The sequence below is a fragment of the Corapipo altera genome, unplaced genomic scaffold (genome assembly GCF_003945725.1).
Source record: "Corapipo altera isolate COAL_440 unplaced genomic scaffold, ASM394572v1 268, whole genome shotgun sequence".
Lineage (NCBI taxonomy): Eukaryota > Metazoa > Chordata > Aves > Passeriformes > Pipridae > Corapipo > Corapipo altera.
In genome coordinates, this window is record NW_020884901.1 from 6,024,517 (window position 1) to 6,040,929 (window position 16,413).

The window sequence follows — 16,413 nt, forward strand, 5'->3', positions numbered from 1 at the left end:
CAGCATTTCGGTTTCCAGGCCTTTTCTACTGTAATATCAGCCTTGCTCACACTCTGGCCCTGGGAACCTAAAGCGTTTGCAGTGGAAGCTGTGCATATTTGTGGAAATACTGGTGTTATTTCGTTAAAGCCTCCTTTTAGCAGAAGCTAAAAGGCTGCTATTTATTCGCTTTTTCCCACCCTTTCACGAACACAGAAATGCCATAACCCTTTAAACACCCTTCTCCTTAAGAATCCTTTCCTCAGTCTTTCCCGCTTCCAGCTGCAGCAAACTCTCCTAATTTTCCCAGAAGAGTGAAATGCATTTTTGCTTCCCTTGGAAATGCATAAATGAGCTCTCTATGTAGGAACCACAGCTGAGTCCCCCACGGCTCCCGCTTTACAGAAGGACCTTATCCTGCAATCTACATTTCCCGCTGCAACAAAGCGTGACCTTGTTTTCATTACATGAAAAAATGTTTTTCATATAATTGTTGTGACTTGTTCCCTCCCATGAATCTCGGGCTCGTGTTAATAAATCGCTGCTTCAATTTGGAGATAACTATTTGTTGTGAGCTGGGGGAAGAACACCAACAGAGTGCCCTTTAGGAGGGTTTGCTGCGTATAAGTAGTGCTGCCGAGGGCACAACAAGGGTTCTGTTGTGCTCTGCCACTGCAGAGCCAAGAAAACCTACTGGGGCATTTTTAGATATTGAATTTAAAGGAGCTTAGTAACGTCTGGATGTATCTTTGTTGGTTCTTTAGGTGGGGATTGGTTGGTTTTAAATATTTCTCTTTATTGTGTTGGTTTCCAAGGGAGGAGGGGCACCAGTAAAGTAACTTCACAGGGAAATTTTTCTGAAGTAATCTACATTTAAGCTGGAAGGATATTATGCCAGTTATGTGCCCTTTGAAAATGAGTTGGTCATTTTTCAGTCTCACTTGAGTAATGAGTTGAGTTTTTTAAGAGTTTTCTAGTTGTTAAAACCTTGCCCAGTCTAGAATTCAGTTTAGAGTCAAAAGGTCACACTCTGCTGTTATGTCCCATATCTAAAAGTAGCTTTTGTGTTTATTACCTGTGTCCCTACTCACACGATGAAGTTTTGTAATCTGAGTTTGGCCTCTGGCCTCACAACATCATGAAAACTGGATGGATGTTGGTAAAGCTCAAGATTTTCACAGTTGTTCTTTTTCCAGAAAGGCGAGGAGTTTGCTGAGGCTTCTGAGTTGAAGTTACAAAAATTAATTGTTCCTTTGAAGAGCCCAAGATTAGGTGACTGGACCCAATTTAAATCCCAGTGTGAGGACCAGCTCCTGTGCTTAGCAGCCTCTGCATGTCCTGCTCACACCTGATCTCCTGTGCCTGCGGGGGCCACCACTTGTTCCCTGGTCCCCCAGGGTGTTCTGAGTGTCAGAGGAGGGATGTTCATCAAGTTGTTCAGTGCAGGAGGATTGTGTATTTATTTATTTATATTTTAACTTGTCATCCTCTCCACTCACTTCCCCCAGTCAGGTCTCTCTCGGGAACACTTTGTAGATCAAGAGAGGGTTGCCAGGACTCGGGGATTGCTGGCCCTGACTTGCTCTGTAACCTCATGTGAGTCATTTCATCTCTCCCCGTGTTCACAAGTGGAAACTGGGGGAATATTTATCCCAGGGGGATGCTCAGTTTTTGAGACTTCTGGCTAAAAGAGGTCAGGGATGGGCAACATTGGACGTGACGTGGTGGCTGGAATGTTGTTTAGGTTTGTGAGCACTCGGAGATGGGAACCATGTTCCCGTTCCTTTGGGATGATGCCTGGCACTGTGGGGTCCTGGCCCACAGCAGAGCCTCCTGTATGTGCTGGAGATGGGATCTGGCAGCTCCCCCCCAAGAACTTGTGGTTTGTGACAGGGGGGAAAAAAAAAAAAAAGACAAAGGGAATCCTGTGCTAAATATAGTCTGTGTCATTTGTTTTCTCTGCTGTGCCATCTATGTAAATCGCCTCTTTTGTACTGTCTCCCTTCTGGCACAAAATCTCAGTGGTTCATTGTTTTTATTTCAGAGGTGGTGCAGAACTCTTGTTCGATGGTGTCAAAAAGCATCAGGTGACTTTGCCCTGTCAACCAGAGCCTTGTGAGTATCAGAACCTGCTGGATAACTTGAAAGAATGACAACAGATGAAACAAAGCTGGTTTGTACAGCACTTCTGCTGGCAATGAGGATCAAAGTGTTTTAAAAGCTCTTTCAGACATGCTGTGGATTGGGTGGCTTGGAAAACAAGGGTTGGTCCTCGAAGTCTGAGCATCCTTTCTTGTCCTCTAAGCACTTGGGAATTGAGTCCTTCCTTAAGTCTTGCCTCCCTCCTCCTGGATAGACAACAGCTTGTGGATATTTCCATCAAGTCTGTGTCTGTCTTGCTTGGTACTTGAAACTACCAATAACCTCTTCTCTCATTGTTTTTCCCTGCCTGTTCTGAGATTTCCAAAAGGCACATATATATGTGTGTGTGTGTATGTAGTGTATAGATATGTGGGGGGAGCGTAGCAGTGTAACCTAAATTTATTTTATCTACTTATTTGACTTTCAAGTATAGATAATAATTTTATATTAACTCCGCAGTTGAAAACAGCAAATTTAATGCTCAGATGTGATGCTGGACATCCTGCCTGTGGCCTTCCCTGCAATACAAACCAGTGTTCCAGGGATAAACAGTCATAATCTCTGGTTTGTCCTTTGGAATATCAATACTGAGCAGTGCTGCACTAACTCACTTGTGTGTGCATACTTCAGTGGCAATGTAATTTTACCACAGGTATCTTCTGAATTCTTCCACCTAGATAGCACTGCTCTGTGATATTTGAGTGGGATTATAAACTGAAATAATACAGAGCATCAGGGAATGTTAACTAATATCTCATGAATGGCTAATACCATAATCTGTGTGCTGTGAACCTCCAGGCCTGAAATCTTCTTGCTGCGCCTGGAAGTAATTAGAGATTGGTAGAAGTGCTTTTGATGCTTGGACATAAGTACGTGTAATTCAAATATAATTAGGAGCACTGGAATATTGTGTTATCTTGTGGGTAAGGATGGGGACTGAGGCTCCAGAAACATGACCTGATGCTGATTTGCTTTGTGAGTTTAGTCATGTTGCTTAACTTTCCTCTGTCGCTAGTGAGGTTGTAGTGATACTTTCATGTATCACAAGAGAGTTCAGCATTAAATTCCAGCACTGTTAAAGCACATAAGATCCTTAAATGGAAGGTAGTAAAGAAATGCTAAAACACTCATTTAGTTGGTTTATAAACTTGGGGGATAGAGCGTAATTTTCTTCAGTGCTCTGTAAGTTTAAAATACCCAGTAACACCCACTGCCTTGGTGGTGTTCAAACCATGATCAGATACTCAGGTAAAAGGGATTATTACAGGAGATGTTTATTTCTGCCAGGGGAAGGGAGGGTATTAATACCAAAAAATGATTCTTCTAGCCCCATGATTGTCAGCAGTGCAGCTGTTTGTGGCCTGATCCGTTCCCACTTGAAGCTGCTGCAAAGACTTCTGTGGACTTCACTAGGATCTGAGTTTATCCTAAAGGATGAATCTCTCCCTGAAGGTCTGTGTCAGTCTCAGGGTTCAAACTCATGGTCTCCAGTGATTCATTCCAGATTCATCTAACGCATTATTGCTCCCAGCTTTTCCTGCTGCCGTGTTTTCCAGCACAGGGATGAGGCAGGAACATGTGGGGTTAATATCTGACATTATGGAGACACCCCTCATAATATTTCCAGAAGACCATTATGTTATAGTGGTGAGAAATCAATAGAATCATATAAAAAAACATATGAATAGGAAATTTGGTAAGTCTGTGCTATTTTATGTTGTTTCTAATGCCATGTATTTCCCTGCTTCACACTAAGAAAATTTAATTCACCTATCTCTGGGTAAATAAAGAGATATATATATAAATATATATATAGCATGTTCCTTGCTGCAGCCAGAATTACAATGATTGGAGAAATAAAACAGCTCAGTTCTGCTCAGCACATCCTGTTGCTTACCCTGAATGTCCATCACTTGAGTACTCCAGGGAAAGACCTGTAGCATGAACACTGCTTGAACACCTGCACTTCTAACCCCATTTTAAGTGATTTCATTATCTGCCAAGCTTATTTTTGGCCATTTTGGCCTCTCTTACCTACTCTTCCTTTCTCTCTAGGTTATTTTTGTCTTTGTCCTCCTTTTTGCAGAGCAGCTGCTTCTCTCTGGGACATTGGGCCCAGCAATATTTTAATTGTTTAGGCATTTTTATATATATCCCAGAGGTGGGGGGAGGTAGAAAATTATATGAAGAAATACCTACATATATTTACATGATAAAACAAACTGTGCTCCACAGTTGTCAGGGGCAGTCAATGTTCTCTGAGTGATAATGTTGGTTGATCATTTGTGATCATTTCTCTTTTCCTGGTAACGGGCAGTAGGTGGAAAGTAGGTGGGTTCCAGATCCAGTTAACTTCTTTCAAGATTTGATTCTCTGTCCTTTTGTGATGCCTGGAGGTGGACTCCTGGAGGGATTAGGAAAGGCAGAAGGAAGGAAGCTGCAAATGGGACAAGAGCAAGCCACAAGGGGTACAGCCGTGTGGCGGGACCTATTTTTATTGTCCAAGGGGCTTTTTGTAGCCTAATATCAGTCGAACAGCAGTTCTTTATTTCCAAAGCAGAGCTGCCTCAGCCTGCATGTTGAAGTTGCTGCCAACTAGGAACTTGAAAAGGTGTGATGTATGTGCATAGGCCAGCAGATCTAACTAAGCCACACTTTGTGTAGTCCTGTGTAATCTTGTGGAGCTGTTGCAGAAAGAAGACCTCAAGTGAGACAAGAATCTTGCTCCAAATTGCTGGCTATTCTGATGATCTCACTGATAATGCTGTTAGAGGATCTAAAGGCATTGTGCCCTGTTGGCTTCTTCTGCATGAAAACAGTGTGTGGGAGAAAGCAGCTGGGGGAATAACGATATTTGTCACATAGAGAGAGGATTAAATTGGCAGGGAAATCAACTTTATTTTCAAGCATCTAAGAGGCTATTAGAGACAATGGAGCATAAAAGAGAGAAACCCTAGATTAAAAACTGAAAATGTATTTGGCAGCCTCCTCCTGAAACAAGCCACAGTAATTTAACCAAGTGCTTCAGTAATCAAATAGATCATTGTATGACTGCTCTGCAAGGGATGCCGGAGCTCCTTCCTCCATCTCACTGGGACTCACAGTGGTGGATTTGTCTTGGCCATGGTTGCATGGATGCTGTTGGGAGGGTAGGAAGTCACTGGCATTGTTTAACCCTTGTAGTCATTGCAGGTTTAGCTCAGCAGCATCATGCTGATGTAGAGTGTTTACAAAACCCCTCTGGCTGTGCTGTCTACTGGATGTTGCATCCAGAGGCTGGGGCTGTGTGTAGAGTCTCTGGCAGTTGTGCTGCAGGCTGCTTGCAACCCTTTGAATTCCAGCTTCTCCTATGGCATCAGTGGTGAGACTTGTGTTTTTGGAGCAGCAGTGACCGGTTTCAGCAGTGCTTGCTCAGGTCTTCAGGGCTAATCATGAATTCACACTGTGTTTTGGCACTTACAAGTCTGGAAAGATAAATTATTAATCAGTGTGTTTTGGTAATTGTTTGTGGTTTCTCTTTACCAAAACCCCAGGGAAAAAAGCCCACTGCTAATCAGATTTTTTTTTTTTTTAGAGGGAAAATGAAAATAATCTGCCAAGTGCTGTTTAAGTTGAATCCCTGTAGAGAAGAGCATGGTCTGCTCCTCAAGAGCTTTGCTTTCCAGGGGCCTTGTTCTGCACAGCATGGAGGACTGCTGGGGACTTGGGAGCATTCATCTTCTCGGGAAAGAGCCTGGGGATCTCGAGAGATCAGGCCTGTGATACAGGCAGAGTGGCTTAAAAAATACAGCATGGCACGTGTTCAGAGTTGACTGGGGTGCTGTGCCAAAACAACATGTAAAATCAAGAGTAGCAGTTGGTGTTGGTTGTAAGTGCCCAGTGCTATTGCTACACAGTACATTGTAGTTAAGTCATTAATATTCTGGAATGCTTTTATTGCTCTGTTTATTATTCCTAACATTTTAAAACTTGCTCCAAAGAAAGAATAAAAATATATTGGGTGATGCAGAGGCTTATTAGAAGAATGATGAGAAAAAAACCCCATAGCTCTATGGAAAACTTCATGCAGTCAAATCTTTTTAACCACAGTGTGTGGCACTCACAGCTCTCAAAGGATTTGGGTTAGTCCCCTGCTTGTACATCCTACTCTTGCATCTCTCTTAGCCAGGAAATTATAGATCTGGTGGCAAGGGAAGGGGACATAGGGTGGGAGCTCAGGCTGGATCCTGGGTTCTGGCTGCTCCTGCAGGATCCAGCAGCGTGTTTGCAGCACAGAGCCTGGTGTGTTGCCACAGGGCTGCCACTTCGGGATGGAGCAGTCCCAGCCACGTGTGCAGCCGTCCTGGCTGCAGGCAGAGCTCTGGGTCCCTGTCCCAGGGAGACCACGAATCCCTTCACAGGGAACAGGGAAACAAACGCTCATCCTCACAGGAGCAACCCCAGCACCCTCCCGGGAGGCCGTGGAGCCACATTACTGGATCAGCTCATCCCAACTCATTGTGGAAGGAGCTTCCCAAGCACTGAGAAACCAGCTCTTGTGTGTGACCAAATCCCTGGGATAACAAAGCCTGGCTGTTACACCCTCCTTCCCAGCCGCTGTATTGCAGTGTGGACACCTAGCAGGATAACCCCTCCGTGCCACCCCCCCTGCGCTCCCTCTTTTCTCTCGGTGGGATTTGCTGTGCTGACAGCGCTGTTCAGAGGGTGGCAGCGGAGCAGGGCTGGGGAGGAGGATCCGGGCCCTTTAAACCGCTTAGCATGCGGTTCACACGGCTCCGGGCCAGCTGTTCCTTTCTCCTCCTGCCCTCACTCGCAGGAGTTGTTTGCTGAGCTCAGAGCTCCTGTGCAAAATTGCTTTTCAAAAGAGCCACTTTCTGCTTAATTAAACAATGAGCCGCCGTCCCTCTGCACATCTGTAAAGCTCCCTCCGCAACCCCTTTATCCCACAAACTGCTCCATTCTTACCTCCATTCACTTGTAAATCTTAACCCCCCTCTCCTCCACCCTGATCATCTCACTGGCCCTTTCTTTTCCCCTTTCAAGTGAGACCGAGGGGCTTGGAGTATCTGTGGGGGTGGCTGGTTTGGGTGGACAGGAATCGGTTTAATGGTGCTTGGCCCTGTATGAAAGTCTAATAATAGCAAAGCAGATCTGAGCCCAAGAGCGAGAGGCGATTTCCGTATTTAGAGGAATAAAATCATGGCAGTTCCTGAGCCGAGCTGAGAGACTGACTCATCCAGCAGCCACAGGGGACACCAACCACCAGCCAGGCTGGGAGGGGGGCAAGGAGTTGACTTCAAGGCATTTTCTGATCCAGCTGGCAGTGCCAGGGATAGCCCAGCCCAGGGGATTCCCTCGGCCGTGCTGGCTGTGTGCAGGGCAGTGCCAGGCTGCCAGGGAATCCCTCTGCATGCTGGCAGGAGCAGCCACCTTCCTCTGTGGTCTGGGGTCTCACATGAGCTCCGTGTAGTATCTTGTAATAGCAAAAAGGTTTCCCTTTTTAACCCCCCAGTGCCTGTGCACACACACAAAACTCAGAAACCAGAAAAATAGAAGAGAGGGGAAATTTATATTTGCTGGGTTTTGGCTGAGCTTTGTGCCAGTGGTTAGTAGTGCATTCTCTGAATTGTCTTCTTGAGAGCTTAAAAAAAAATTAACCAGTAACATTCAAGGTTAAACAGGATAAATGAATAGAAAAGTGATGAGGTGGGATATCTCCTTTATCATTGGGAAGGACAGATTATAGCCAGGGTGATGCAATATCAGCTAGCATAGATTGATTGGGAGGAATGAAGAAATGGGAGTTTAGTGCATTAGCAGAAGATTCCTGACTGCAAAAACTATTAGACCATGGCACAGTCTCCTTGGGGTTTGGTAGCAAGTCTACACTGCTCAAGCCTCTTAAAATCAGAGCAGGCAAGGCTCAGGATGGTCTTTTGTTGAGAAAAATTCTGCACTGGCAGAGGAATAAAATCCCAAGACCTGTTAAGGAGATGTGTTTTTTAATGTGTGCGATCCCCAGGCTGGTACTTGGCTGCAGGGACGATGGTCTTTGAGGCTCTCTCTGTTCCTTCCTTTGACAATTTTGAACGAGAGGCAAGACCCTGGGCCAGCACTAGTGATCTGTGATCCTAATTAAAAGAGACAGTTTGGTGCACTGGCATTTACTGGGGAGCCTGAAGTGACAATAGCGTTGGGTGTTACGGGATTAGATGCTCTGACTTTGGAAATGAGTAGGGATTAGGTTTACCCTGAGAATCAGCTCGGAGCTGCTTTTTTTTGTCATGGGAGCTGATGGATCTGGAGGCTTGCTGCTGGCTAGCGGTGGAATTGGAGATCTCTTGAACTTGTGTTCTCCTACAGCAATCTGTGGGGAGCAGGAGATCCCCAGCAGCTCCTCTCTAGCTCATGAGCGTCGTGATTAAAACCTCTAGGCTGAGAACTGCTGGGTGATAGCTGGGATCTGAGTCTTCACTGCTAACAGGAAGGCTGTGAAAGACCTCTGTGATCCCTTCCCATTTTGTGGACACAAGAAAATGAAGAAGAGTGTTGCTCTTTTAGCTGAGAAGCAAGAAAAAAAGATGTCATAAAACAATTAAAAATTAGACAAACCAAGACCTTAGTTTGAAGCAGACAAGAACAGATGAGAGCAACCATTGGGATTTTCTTATGCCTGGCTGTAGTTACCCCCTTATTTTCTTCCCTAGTACTTAAATCACTGCCCATTCCAGTGTGTGGCAGGATTGGCTTGTGCACTTGTCAGACAAAATGGATTTTCCTCTTGCTGCAGAATTTTGCCTGGCTGCTCACTCTGTGTAGTACCAAACCCATTTGCCTGTGACTCCATTCACATCAGCTATTCCAGGTCTTCTTCTGCAGTTTATGGCACACCATGGTCTGCTCCAGAGAATGATTTGCATATCAGATGGGAGACTGCAGGAGTCAGAAGGATCCATTAGATCAGGTTTTGAGCTCTTTTAGGGAGCAGATTCCTGGAGGGTCCTGGGATCCAAAAGAGAAGTCGTGCACCTAGAGGGACAGCAGGTACTGGGAGCTGGTTTGTCTGTTTTAAAAACAAGCTGCTTAAGCAGGGAAAGGGGCATACAAATTGTCTTTCCATACATTTCCATGCAGGCAGGGGGAATAATGGCAGAGGAGCGGCAGGGAAGGGGCTTTGTCATGGTTACAGGCCGGTGGCTGAGAATGTGGGTGGAGCAGCGCTCGTCCAGAGTTAGTGACCTCAGCAAATTGGAGCTCAGCCATGGTCAGTATGATAAATGATCTTATTCTGGGTCAAAGAAATGGTACCCCACAGGGAGGGATCCACAAGGCGGCCGGGAAAGCGCTGTGCTCTGGCAGCACTGACCCCTTAGTGACCAGTGCTGCATATATCTTATTTATTGCAGACCAGAAGGGAATTTTCCATGGTTCAGCCTTTATAGGGTTCCCCTATTTCCCTGAAATAATCCTGGTTCTTCAACCAAGACAAGAATATGGGTGTAATTACTCCTTCTGGATGCCCTTCGAGGCACTGTGTGCGCTGTGTGGGTTTGAATGTGGATTTTAAGGTGTCTGGTTGGTGTGTGTGTGTGTGTGAATCTGCCAGTGACCTGTGCAGCTCCCAAGGAGCCAAGAGCTGTGTTGTCTGTGTCAACTGGTATCACAGTTGCACAAAATCCTTCCTTGTGTCTGCACATTTATCAGTTCAGTGTGAGATCCTTCTAGCGCAACACCCAGCTTCGTGTTTCTTATTCAAGGCACCTGGTTTCCCTCTGCAAGTGCCCTCCTTGCTGAGTTATCACTGATGAATCTGTCAGGCCCAGGAGGTTTTATTGAGCTAGGAAAGATCTATGGATTTCAGCCCTGGCTTTGAGGGTGCAAATGAACCCTGGCTCTTGTTCCAGGCAGTGCTAAAATGGAGTCTTAGATGCTTTCCTGTGGCATAGGAAGCTCAAGCAGATTCTTCATGAAAGAACAGTTGGGGTAATGCAGAAGATCAGGCCTTGGAGGATTCTCAGGAGGGCAGAGCAGACTGTGCAGTTCTGTCTGCCACATCCAGGAGTGTTTGTGGTGCAGCTGGGCTGAAAAGGAGCCGAGGCTGTTGGGTTCTGTATGTGCTCGCTGCAGTTCCTGCATCCCGTCTGCCTTTGTGACAAGGCAATGACTTTGTGTCACCTCGTTTTCCTGAGCGCTGTGTTTCGCTGGGTGATTTGTTTTCTGCATATATTGTGGGCTTGAGCTCCCATCTGTGCACTTGAACTAAGCAGTTTTCCCAAACGTTTGTCAGTTTTTCTTTTTTTTTTTTTTTAATTAACTTTAGATTATTTTTTCCTGAGAAGTTGGAGGGGGGAGGTTGATGTGCTGTTAGCACAGGCAACAGAAGCTGTCTGTGTATACAAATAAGACAGGGATTTCCTACCATGTGCTTCGGTCGTTCCTTTGCAGTTTGAGAATATTTCAGCATCCTGGGCCAGTTCAGTCTTGCTCCTCTGGTCATGCTGCCAAGGGTGAGGACAGTTAATGAGAATTAGAGGACGTTTTTTGGTGTGGATATTTGTTTGCTGTGAGTGAAATCAAGTGGGCTACCAAAAGGATTTCATTAAGACCATGCAGCAGATAAAAATATGTCCTTACTGGGGTGAGCTGGGCTTGAGTTGGTGATACTGGAGCAAAATGCTGTACTGTCTCAGCGCTCACCTGAACCTCCCTGCTGAGCCAAAATGCACAGTGGGTTTTGCAGCCAAATGACAGCACCTGTAGTACAACTGTGCTCCTGCCAATAGCAAACACCTCTGTTCTGTGATGGGGACCAGCTTCAAACCAACACAAGTGTGAAATCAATGCATTGTGATGATGGTTTAACTTGTCAGTGAATGTGATGCCTGACTAGGCTGAGATTTTTTTCCTTCCTTCTATTTCATCTGTAGAGGACCTGCTGTTTGCACAGCAAATCCTTGGCCCAGGGAGCTGGGAACTTTTTAGACCTGTAGCACAGTATCAGAAAGAAAATGTCCTATGTATGTCAACTGTAAGAGATAAGCAGTTGTGCTGTAATTTACCTCTTACTATTTCCATCATGAGAACATAGAGAGGCCTGAGCTGTTGATCAACACTGCTGTTCGAGACACTGAGCTGCAAGATGGCTTCTCCCCAGACCCCTTGCAATGCAAGTAATCTTGTTCCTTTTCAATATCTTACTTGTGGGAGATGGTGTTGGTGTGGCTGTGGTCATTTGTCATCCTTTATAATTGATTTGCTCTAGTAATATTGGTGTACAGAACGCAGAGACATGAAGGTGGGTGAAAAAATTCAGTGCTGATAAAGCAGATGAAAGTATTATGTCTTAAGGTTGGCTGTGGAGAAAGGGTCTCAATTTTTGTGCCTTTTGGAGGGGGGAAGGCATGTACAGGGGCATCAGGGTTTTTTTTTTTTCCTGCTGTCTAAATTCTTCAGTATGTGTGTACGTGACCTCTGGGTAGGAGTAAATGAATGTAGGCTCAGGTGGGGCTGAAAATAACATTTATTATGGAAGGAGATGGGGCGAGGGAGTCTTCCAGCTCAGCCTCGAATAAATCAGTCCTCTCGCCCCTCCGTCCAGGCTGCTTCTAGGTGGCTGTCTTTTATCCAGCTGGTGCAGCGTGTTTCTGTTTAAATGATCTCTCCTGAAAGGTCCCAGAGGAAAGGGCTGCTTATTCCATGCAAGGAGAATGGTATATGGCACAGCTCATTGTTGTGTGCCCTGCTGCAAGTGCATAAATATGAAACAGCTCGCGGGCGATGCTGCGGTGGGGCTGGTGTCCCCTTCACACCCCCCTCCTCCTCCTGAAGGCTCCTCTCCATCTTCCTTCCTCTCCTGCTCTCATTTCTTGGTGATGGAGAGCGGGAGCCTTTTGGGTGTGGGATCCTGAGGGCTTGACGTTGCAGCAGCATTTTTCAGGGGAAGGCAAATATGGTTAACTCCTGTTTTGGTGGCTGATGGACCACTGTGGTGGGTGTGTGTATATATACATATATAAAATATACGTGCATCTATGTATATATATATATGTATATACACACACCTTCTGAGCAGCTCTCACTGTCCCCGGTGCACATTGCTAAGAAAAGAGGCAGAAAATGGTCTGTTTTGTGCTCTTAACTACATACCATTACAGGGGAGTCGTGGGTTGGCCCCAGGCAGGTGATCCGGCTCACCAGGCAGTTTTAAGGCACAAAGCAGCTCTTTTTGCCCTGATCAGAGCGATCCAGTGCTCGGAGGCAGCAATACCTGTTGTGCTCCAGGCAGCCCTGTGGTGGAACTGGGGTGCTGGGGACAGGCTGGAGGCACCGATGCCCTGGGAAAGCGGGGGGAACACAGGGAATCTCAGAGCATCCCCATCCCCCTCTCCCCAGGAAAAGAGGCCCCCATCTGCTGCAGATGGACATATCCCCATTGCCTAGTTGATGTGCACTTGCCTACACCAGGGCTGTTCATCCTTGGTGTGGCAGAAGCAAAGGGGGTGATGTTACTTGGAAGAACCCCAGCTCTGCTCTGGGTAACATCCATGATCCCATAAAATCCTGGAGTAAGGCCTGGGCTGAGTCAAGCCACTACACACGCATTTATTTTCGCTGGTCTTGAAGCAAACACACAGGGAATGGTACACAGAGTGAGTTTAGCTCAGAGAAACACATGTGGAAAGGTTCCCTGTGACTGTAGTGAGCTTACTGCACGTGAGACAGACCTGGAAACCCATCCTGCCGTCCCTGCTTGTCTTGGAGCAGGGCTCCAGCCCTCACTGGTGGATTTGTGCTTTCAAAAAGCTTCCTTGCATCTCAAAAACAAACAAAACTCTTTTGGGGCTTTCAAAAGGCTGTTTAAAGGAGCCCCAGGAGAATAACTGATTGTGGATTCGGAATGATGAAGTGGTTTGTGGAACGGTGAAATATAGAGGCAAATGCAGGAGAACTCCACATTGCAATTTGTCAGCTTCTCTAAACCCTGTAACGGATTATTCCCCCCTCCCTTCTGTCTCTTCTCACCTCTCCAATAGGAAATTAACTGATGCTATCACTAAAGAAATTGTTTTTCCCTCACAAAGTAAAATTGATACTATAAAAACCCGCCAGCAGTGTCTCCTCCTCCTTTTACATGAAGACAAATTCTTCCTGTCACCTACTGAAATGGAAAGATAAAGGCTGAGCTTTAATAAAGAAGCTCTAAGCACCAAGTGTAAAAGGAGGGAGCAGGCACAGCTTGGGGAACACACCATGGCAGCAGGTGTGATGCTGAGGGATGCTGCAAGTGTCCAAAATATGACTGGCCAGTGGCTGCACGTGTGTTTAGTGCATAGTCATGGACAAGTTTGGGCCCCAGAGCTCATGCCTCCAAGAGTTCGTGCTGGTTTTGGTGCTGCTGGTGTCTGTCTTTGCTCTTTTCAGGTTCTTAGGGTTGCTTGTTTGGACTTTTTAAATCTAAGCACACAGACAATTAGACATAATTTGTTGGGCGATAACAGAACACACAGGATACGGGATGTGTTAAAGACATCTGAACATTATGGGTCTGCTGCTGGATTGGTGCTGAATCCATTCTTTGAGGGATGAGTTTTCTTGGGGAAACCTCTTGTGCCAGACTGTAGGGTTTGGGGCAGAGCCCTGGGCTCCCCTGGGACAGGACTGCCTGCGGGAGGCTGCTGGGGGACTGTCCTGTTAGGTGGTTTCTTTGCAGCTATCCCCACCCATCCTGCATGTTCCTCATCTGCTCTTTCTGGATAAACAATCACTTTGCTCTGCATCACCAGGAGCCATCAGGCAGTTTGTAAACCCTGTCCTTTCTCCTTCCAGGGGATATCAGAAACCTGCTCAAGTGGATCAAACAGAATATGTTGAAAGAACGACCGGAATTATTTATGCAAGGGGAATCTGTGTAAGTACAACTGTTATGAATCCTCCTTGTATTTTTCTGTTGATCCTCGTGGTTTAGGATATTTTTTCCCTGTTGGTTGCAAGAAGTAAGTCAATCACCATGAAAACATGGGATTTGCTAAAGTGATAATGGGAGCTGTCCCACCCACACCTCACACTGTCCACAGAGAGCATCTTTTGCAGCTCTCACTCTAAATCTTTAAACCTTAAACATGAAGCAGGGCCACGTAGACCTTGTCTCTGATGTCACCTGGAGCAGCATAGTGCCTGTACCCTCAATTCCAGGAGTTTTAGCAGGTCTGTCCGTTCCCTGCTGACATCACTGGGACTGAAGCAGCCACTCCGAGAAATGCCAACAAATAATTCTTCTGGGAAATGTATTTTTATTGTCAAAATGGGGCCAGCCTCGTGGAGGATGAGGGGGGCGAGGAAAGGAAAAAAAAGAAGGCAAGAGAAATGGAGCAGAGTGAGCTGTGCAAGCCATCCCTGACTGCGGGGTGGCGCTGGGGGTGTTTAACATTCGTCACGGATCTTTGTGAGCTGGAGCGTGTGCCAGGTCCCCTGGTAACAGGAGAGACAATTGCAGGACACCGAAGATCAAAGAAGGGGAATCCCTTTGCTCGGAATCAGGGGCTTGGAGTGGATCCCAGGTGTTTAGTGCCTGTGGTAGGGGCACTGGAATAGCTTTCCCTACCTTCACATCGAGCTCTCTGCGCTCGACTGTCGTGCGTGGGTTTTAATTACCTGGCTCTTCTGCATCGAACGGAAACGGAGCATCCTGGAGCATCCTCGGGAATGGTGTGTTTTGATTCAAATGAGCTTTGGGAGTGCTCCTGCCTCCCCTTTATTTGATGTAGAAAGGGCACAGACTGTACCTGTTCCACCTCCATGCTAGGATTCCTTTTTGGCTTTATAAGCAGTCAGCTTGTGATCTGTGCTGTGACATCCCTTGTTCTTAACTGTTTGTGGAGCTTTTTAGCAGACCTGTATCCTAATTATTTCTCTCTGTTCTGCAGGAGGCCAGGAATTTTGGTGCTCATCAACGACGCAGACTGGGAACTAATGGTCTGTACTCCTTAAATTTGACTTTCTTTGTTGAAAATATTGCTCTCTCTGTTCTTTGGTTGCTCTCAGAGAAGCTGTTTCTGATTCTTGCCCCAAGTAAAATATCTTGTATTTGAGGGGGAAGGGGCAGGCTGGGATCTCTCTCCTGTGCTGTGGCTGTTCAGGAGCCTGGAGCCTCTCTAACCTGCTGAGTCTCATCAGCCAGCCAAGGTCTGAAGAGAGATTACCCTTTTTTTCCCTGGCCTCTGGCACTGGGCTCTGCACCTCTGACTGCTGGTGGGTCCCCCCATGTGTAGGGTGACTGTGGTGGGTACTGGCAGCTCCAGGCCCCAGGCAGAACCACCTTCCCTGGAGTCAGGGGGTGCCTGGCAGGTGAAGGCCACGGGGAGATTTCTACCCAAACAGGCACCTGGTAAATGTCTTCCCTTCTCAGCCCACTGTTGTGCTCAGACAACAAACAGCCCCTCGCTATTTTCTTGCCTCAGGCAACCACCTGTTCTGTCAAAACCCTGGTCCAGAAGGTGCTGTGGGCTGATGAGCATCAGCACCGTGGCTGATCCCTCACCTTCACTTCTCTTGTGATGAAAACATCAGTCTGTCCCCTTCTGCTCTCCCTAACACTCACCGTCTTTTTATGCGCTGTTTTCTCTTTGCAGCTTGTATTTGGAAATGACATTTAAACCATTTTTTTTTTTCCTTGGCCTGCAGGGTGAGCTGGATTATAAACTCCAGGACCAGGATAATGTGGTTTTCATCTCGACATTGCACGGCGGGTGAACTCCTGAAAAGACAAGAGGATGTAAATCCAAGTCCCTGGGCAAAAACCCCAAACAAAAACCTTAACCCACCCAAACCTCTCTTGAACTGCCTGTGCCTGACCTCTGCATCTTTCCACCATGTTCTCTTGTTACTACACATCCAAATAAAGCCCTACAGCCTGCGGCCTGCTGTCCACCACAGCAACATCCATCTTTTGGTCCTCATTTCACCTCTCCTGACTGCACTTTCAGGTACCCTAATGAGCAGAGAGCACCTGCAGGATGTGGGACTTTATTTTTCTGTGATGGGAGGAAAAGAGGTGCTGAACCCTGAGTAGGATGACGTGTCTTTGCAGACAGTGAGGCGTTCTGAGGGAGTTGTGCCTGTTTTGGGGCAAGACTGGGGTGCCTCTGCCTTGATGCTGGGAACCAGGATTCTTTTAACACTACTTAGATAGTCTGTGCACCAGCCACGGGAAGGGTGAGGCATGAAGTGCAAGGAAACAAAAAGTAGCTTGCCTAGCTTTTCTGTGAGGTAGCAAACATGACAGCTTCAGAGCCC

The 16,413-nt window shown here is 46.5% G+C and overlaps 1 protein-coding gene across 1 annotated transcript in view; it reads left to right on the plus strand.

Moving 5' to 3' along the window:
- The window catches only part of URM1 (ubiquitin related modifier 1), a 16,588-nt gene extending 536 nt beyond the window's left edge, over nucleotides 1-16,052 (plus strand). The window contains exons 2-5 of the mRNA XM_027650205.1: nucleotides 2,024-2,094; nucleotides 13,948-14,029; nucleotides 15,045-15,093; nucleotides 15,802-16,052. Coding sequence (XP_027506006.1) covers nucleotides 2,024-2,094; nucleotides 13,948-14,029; nucleotides 15,045-15,093; nucleotides 15,802-15,870 — 271 coding nt within the window. The 3' untranslated portion in view covers nucleotides 15,871-16,052. The remainder of the gene's footprint in view (nucleotides 1-2,023; nucleotides 2,095-13,947; nucleotides 14,030-15,044; nucleotides 15,094-15,801) is intronic.
- The last annotated feature ends 361 nt before the right edge of the window (nucleotides 16,053-16,413 follow it).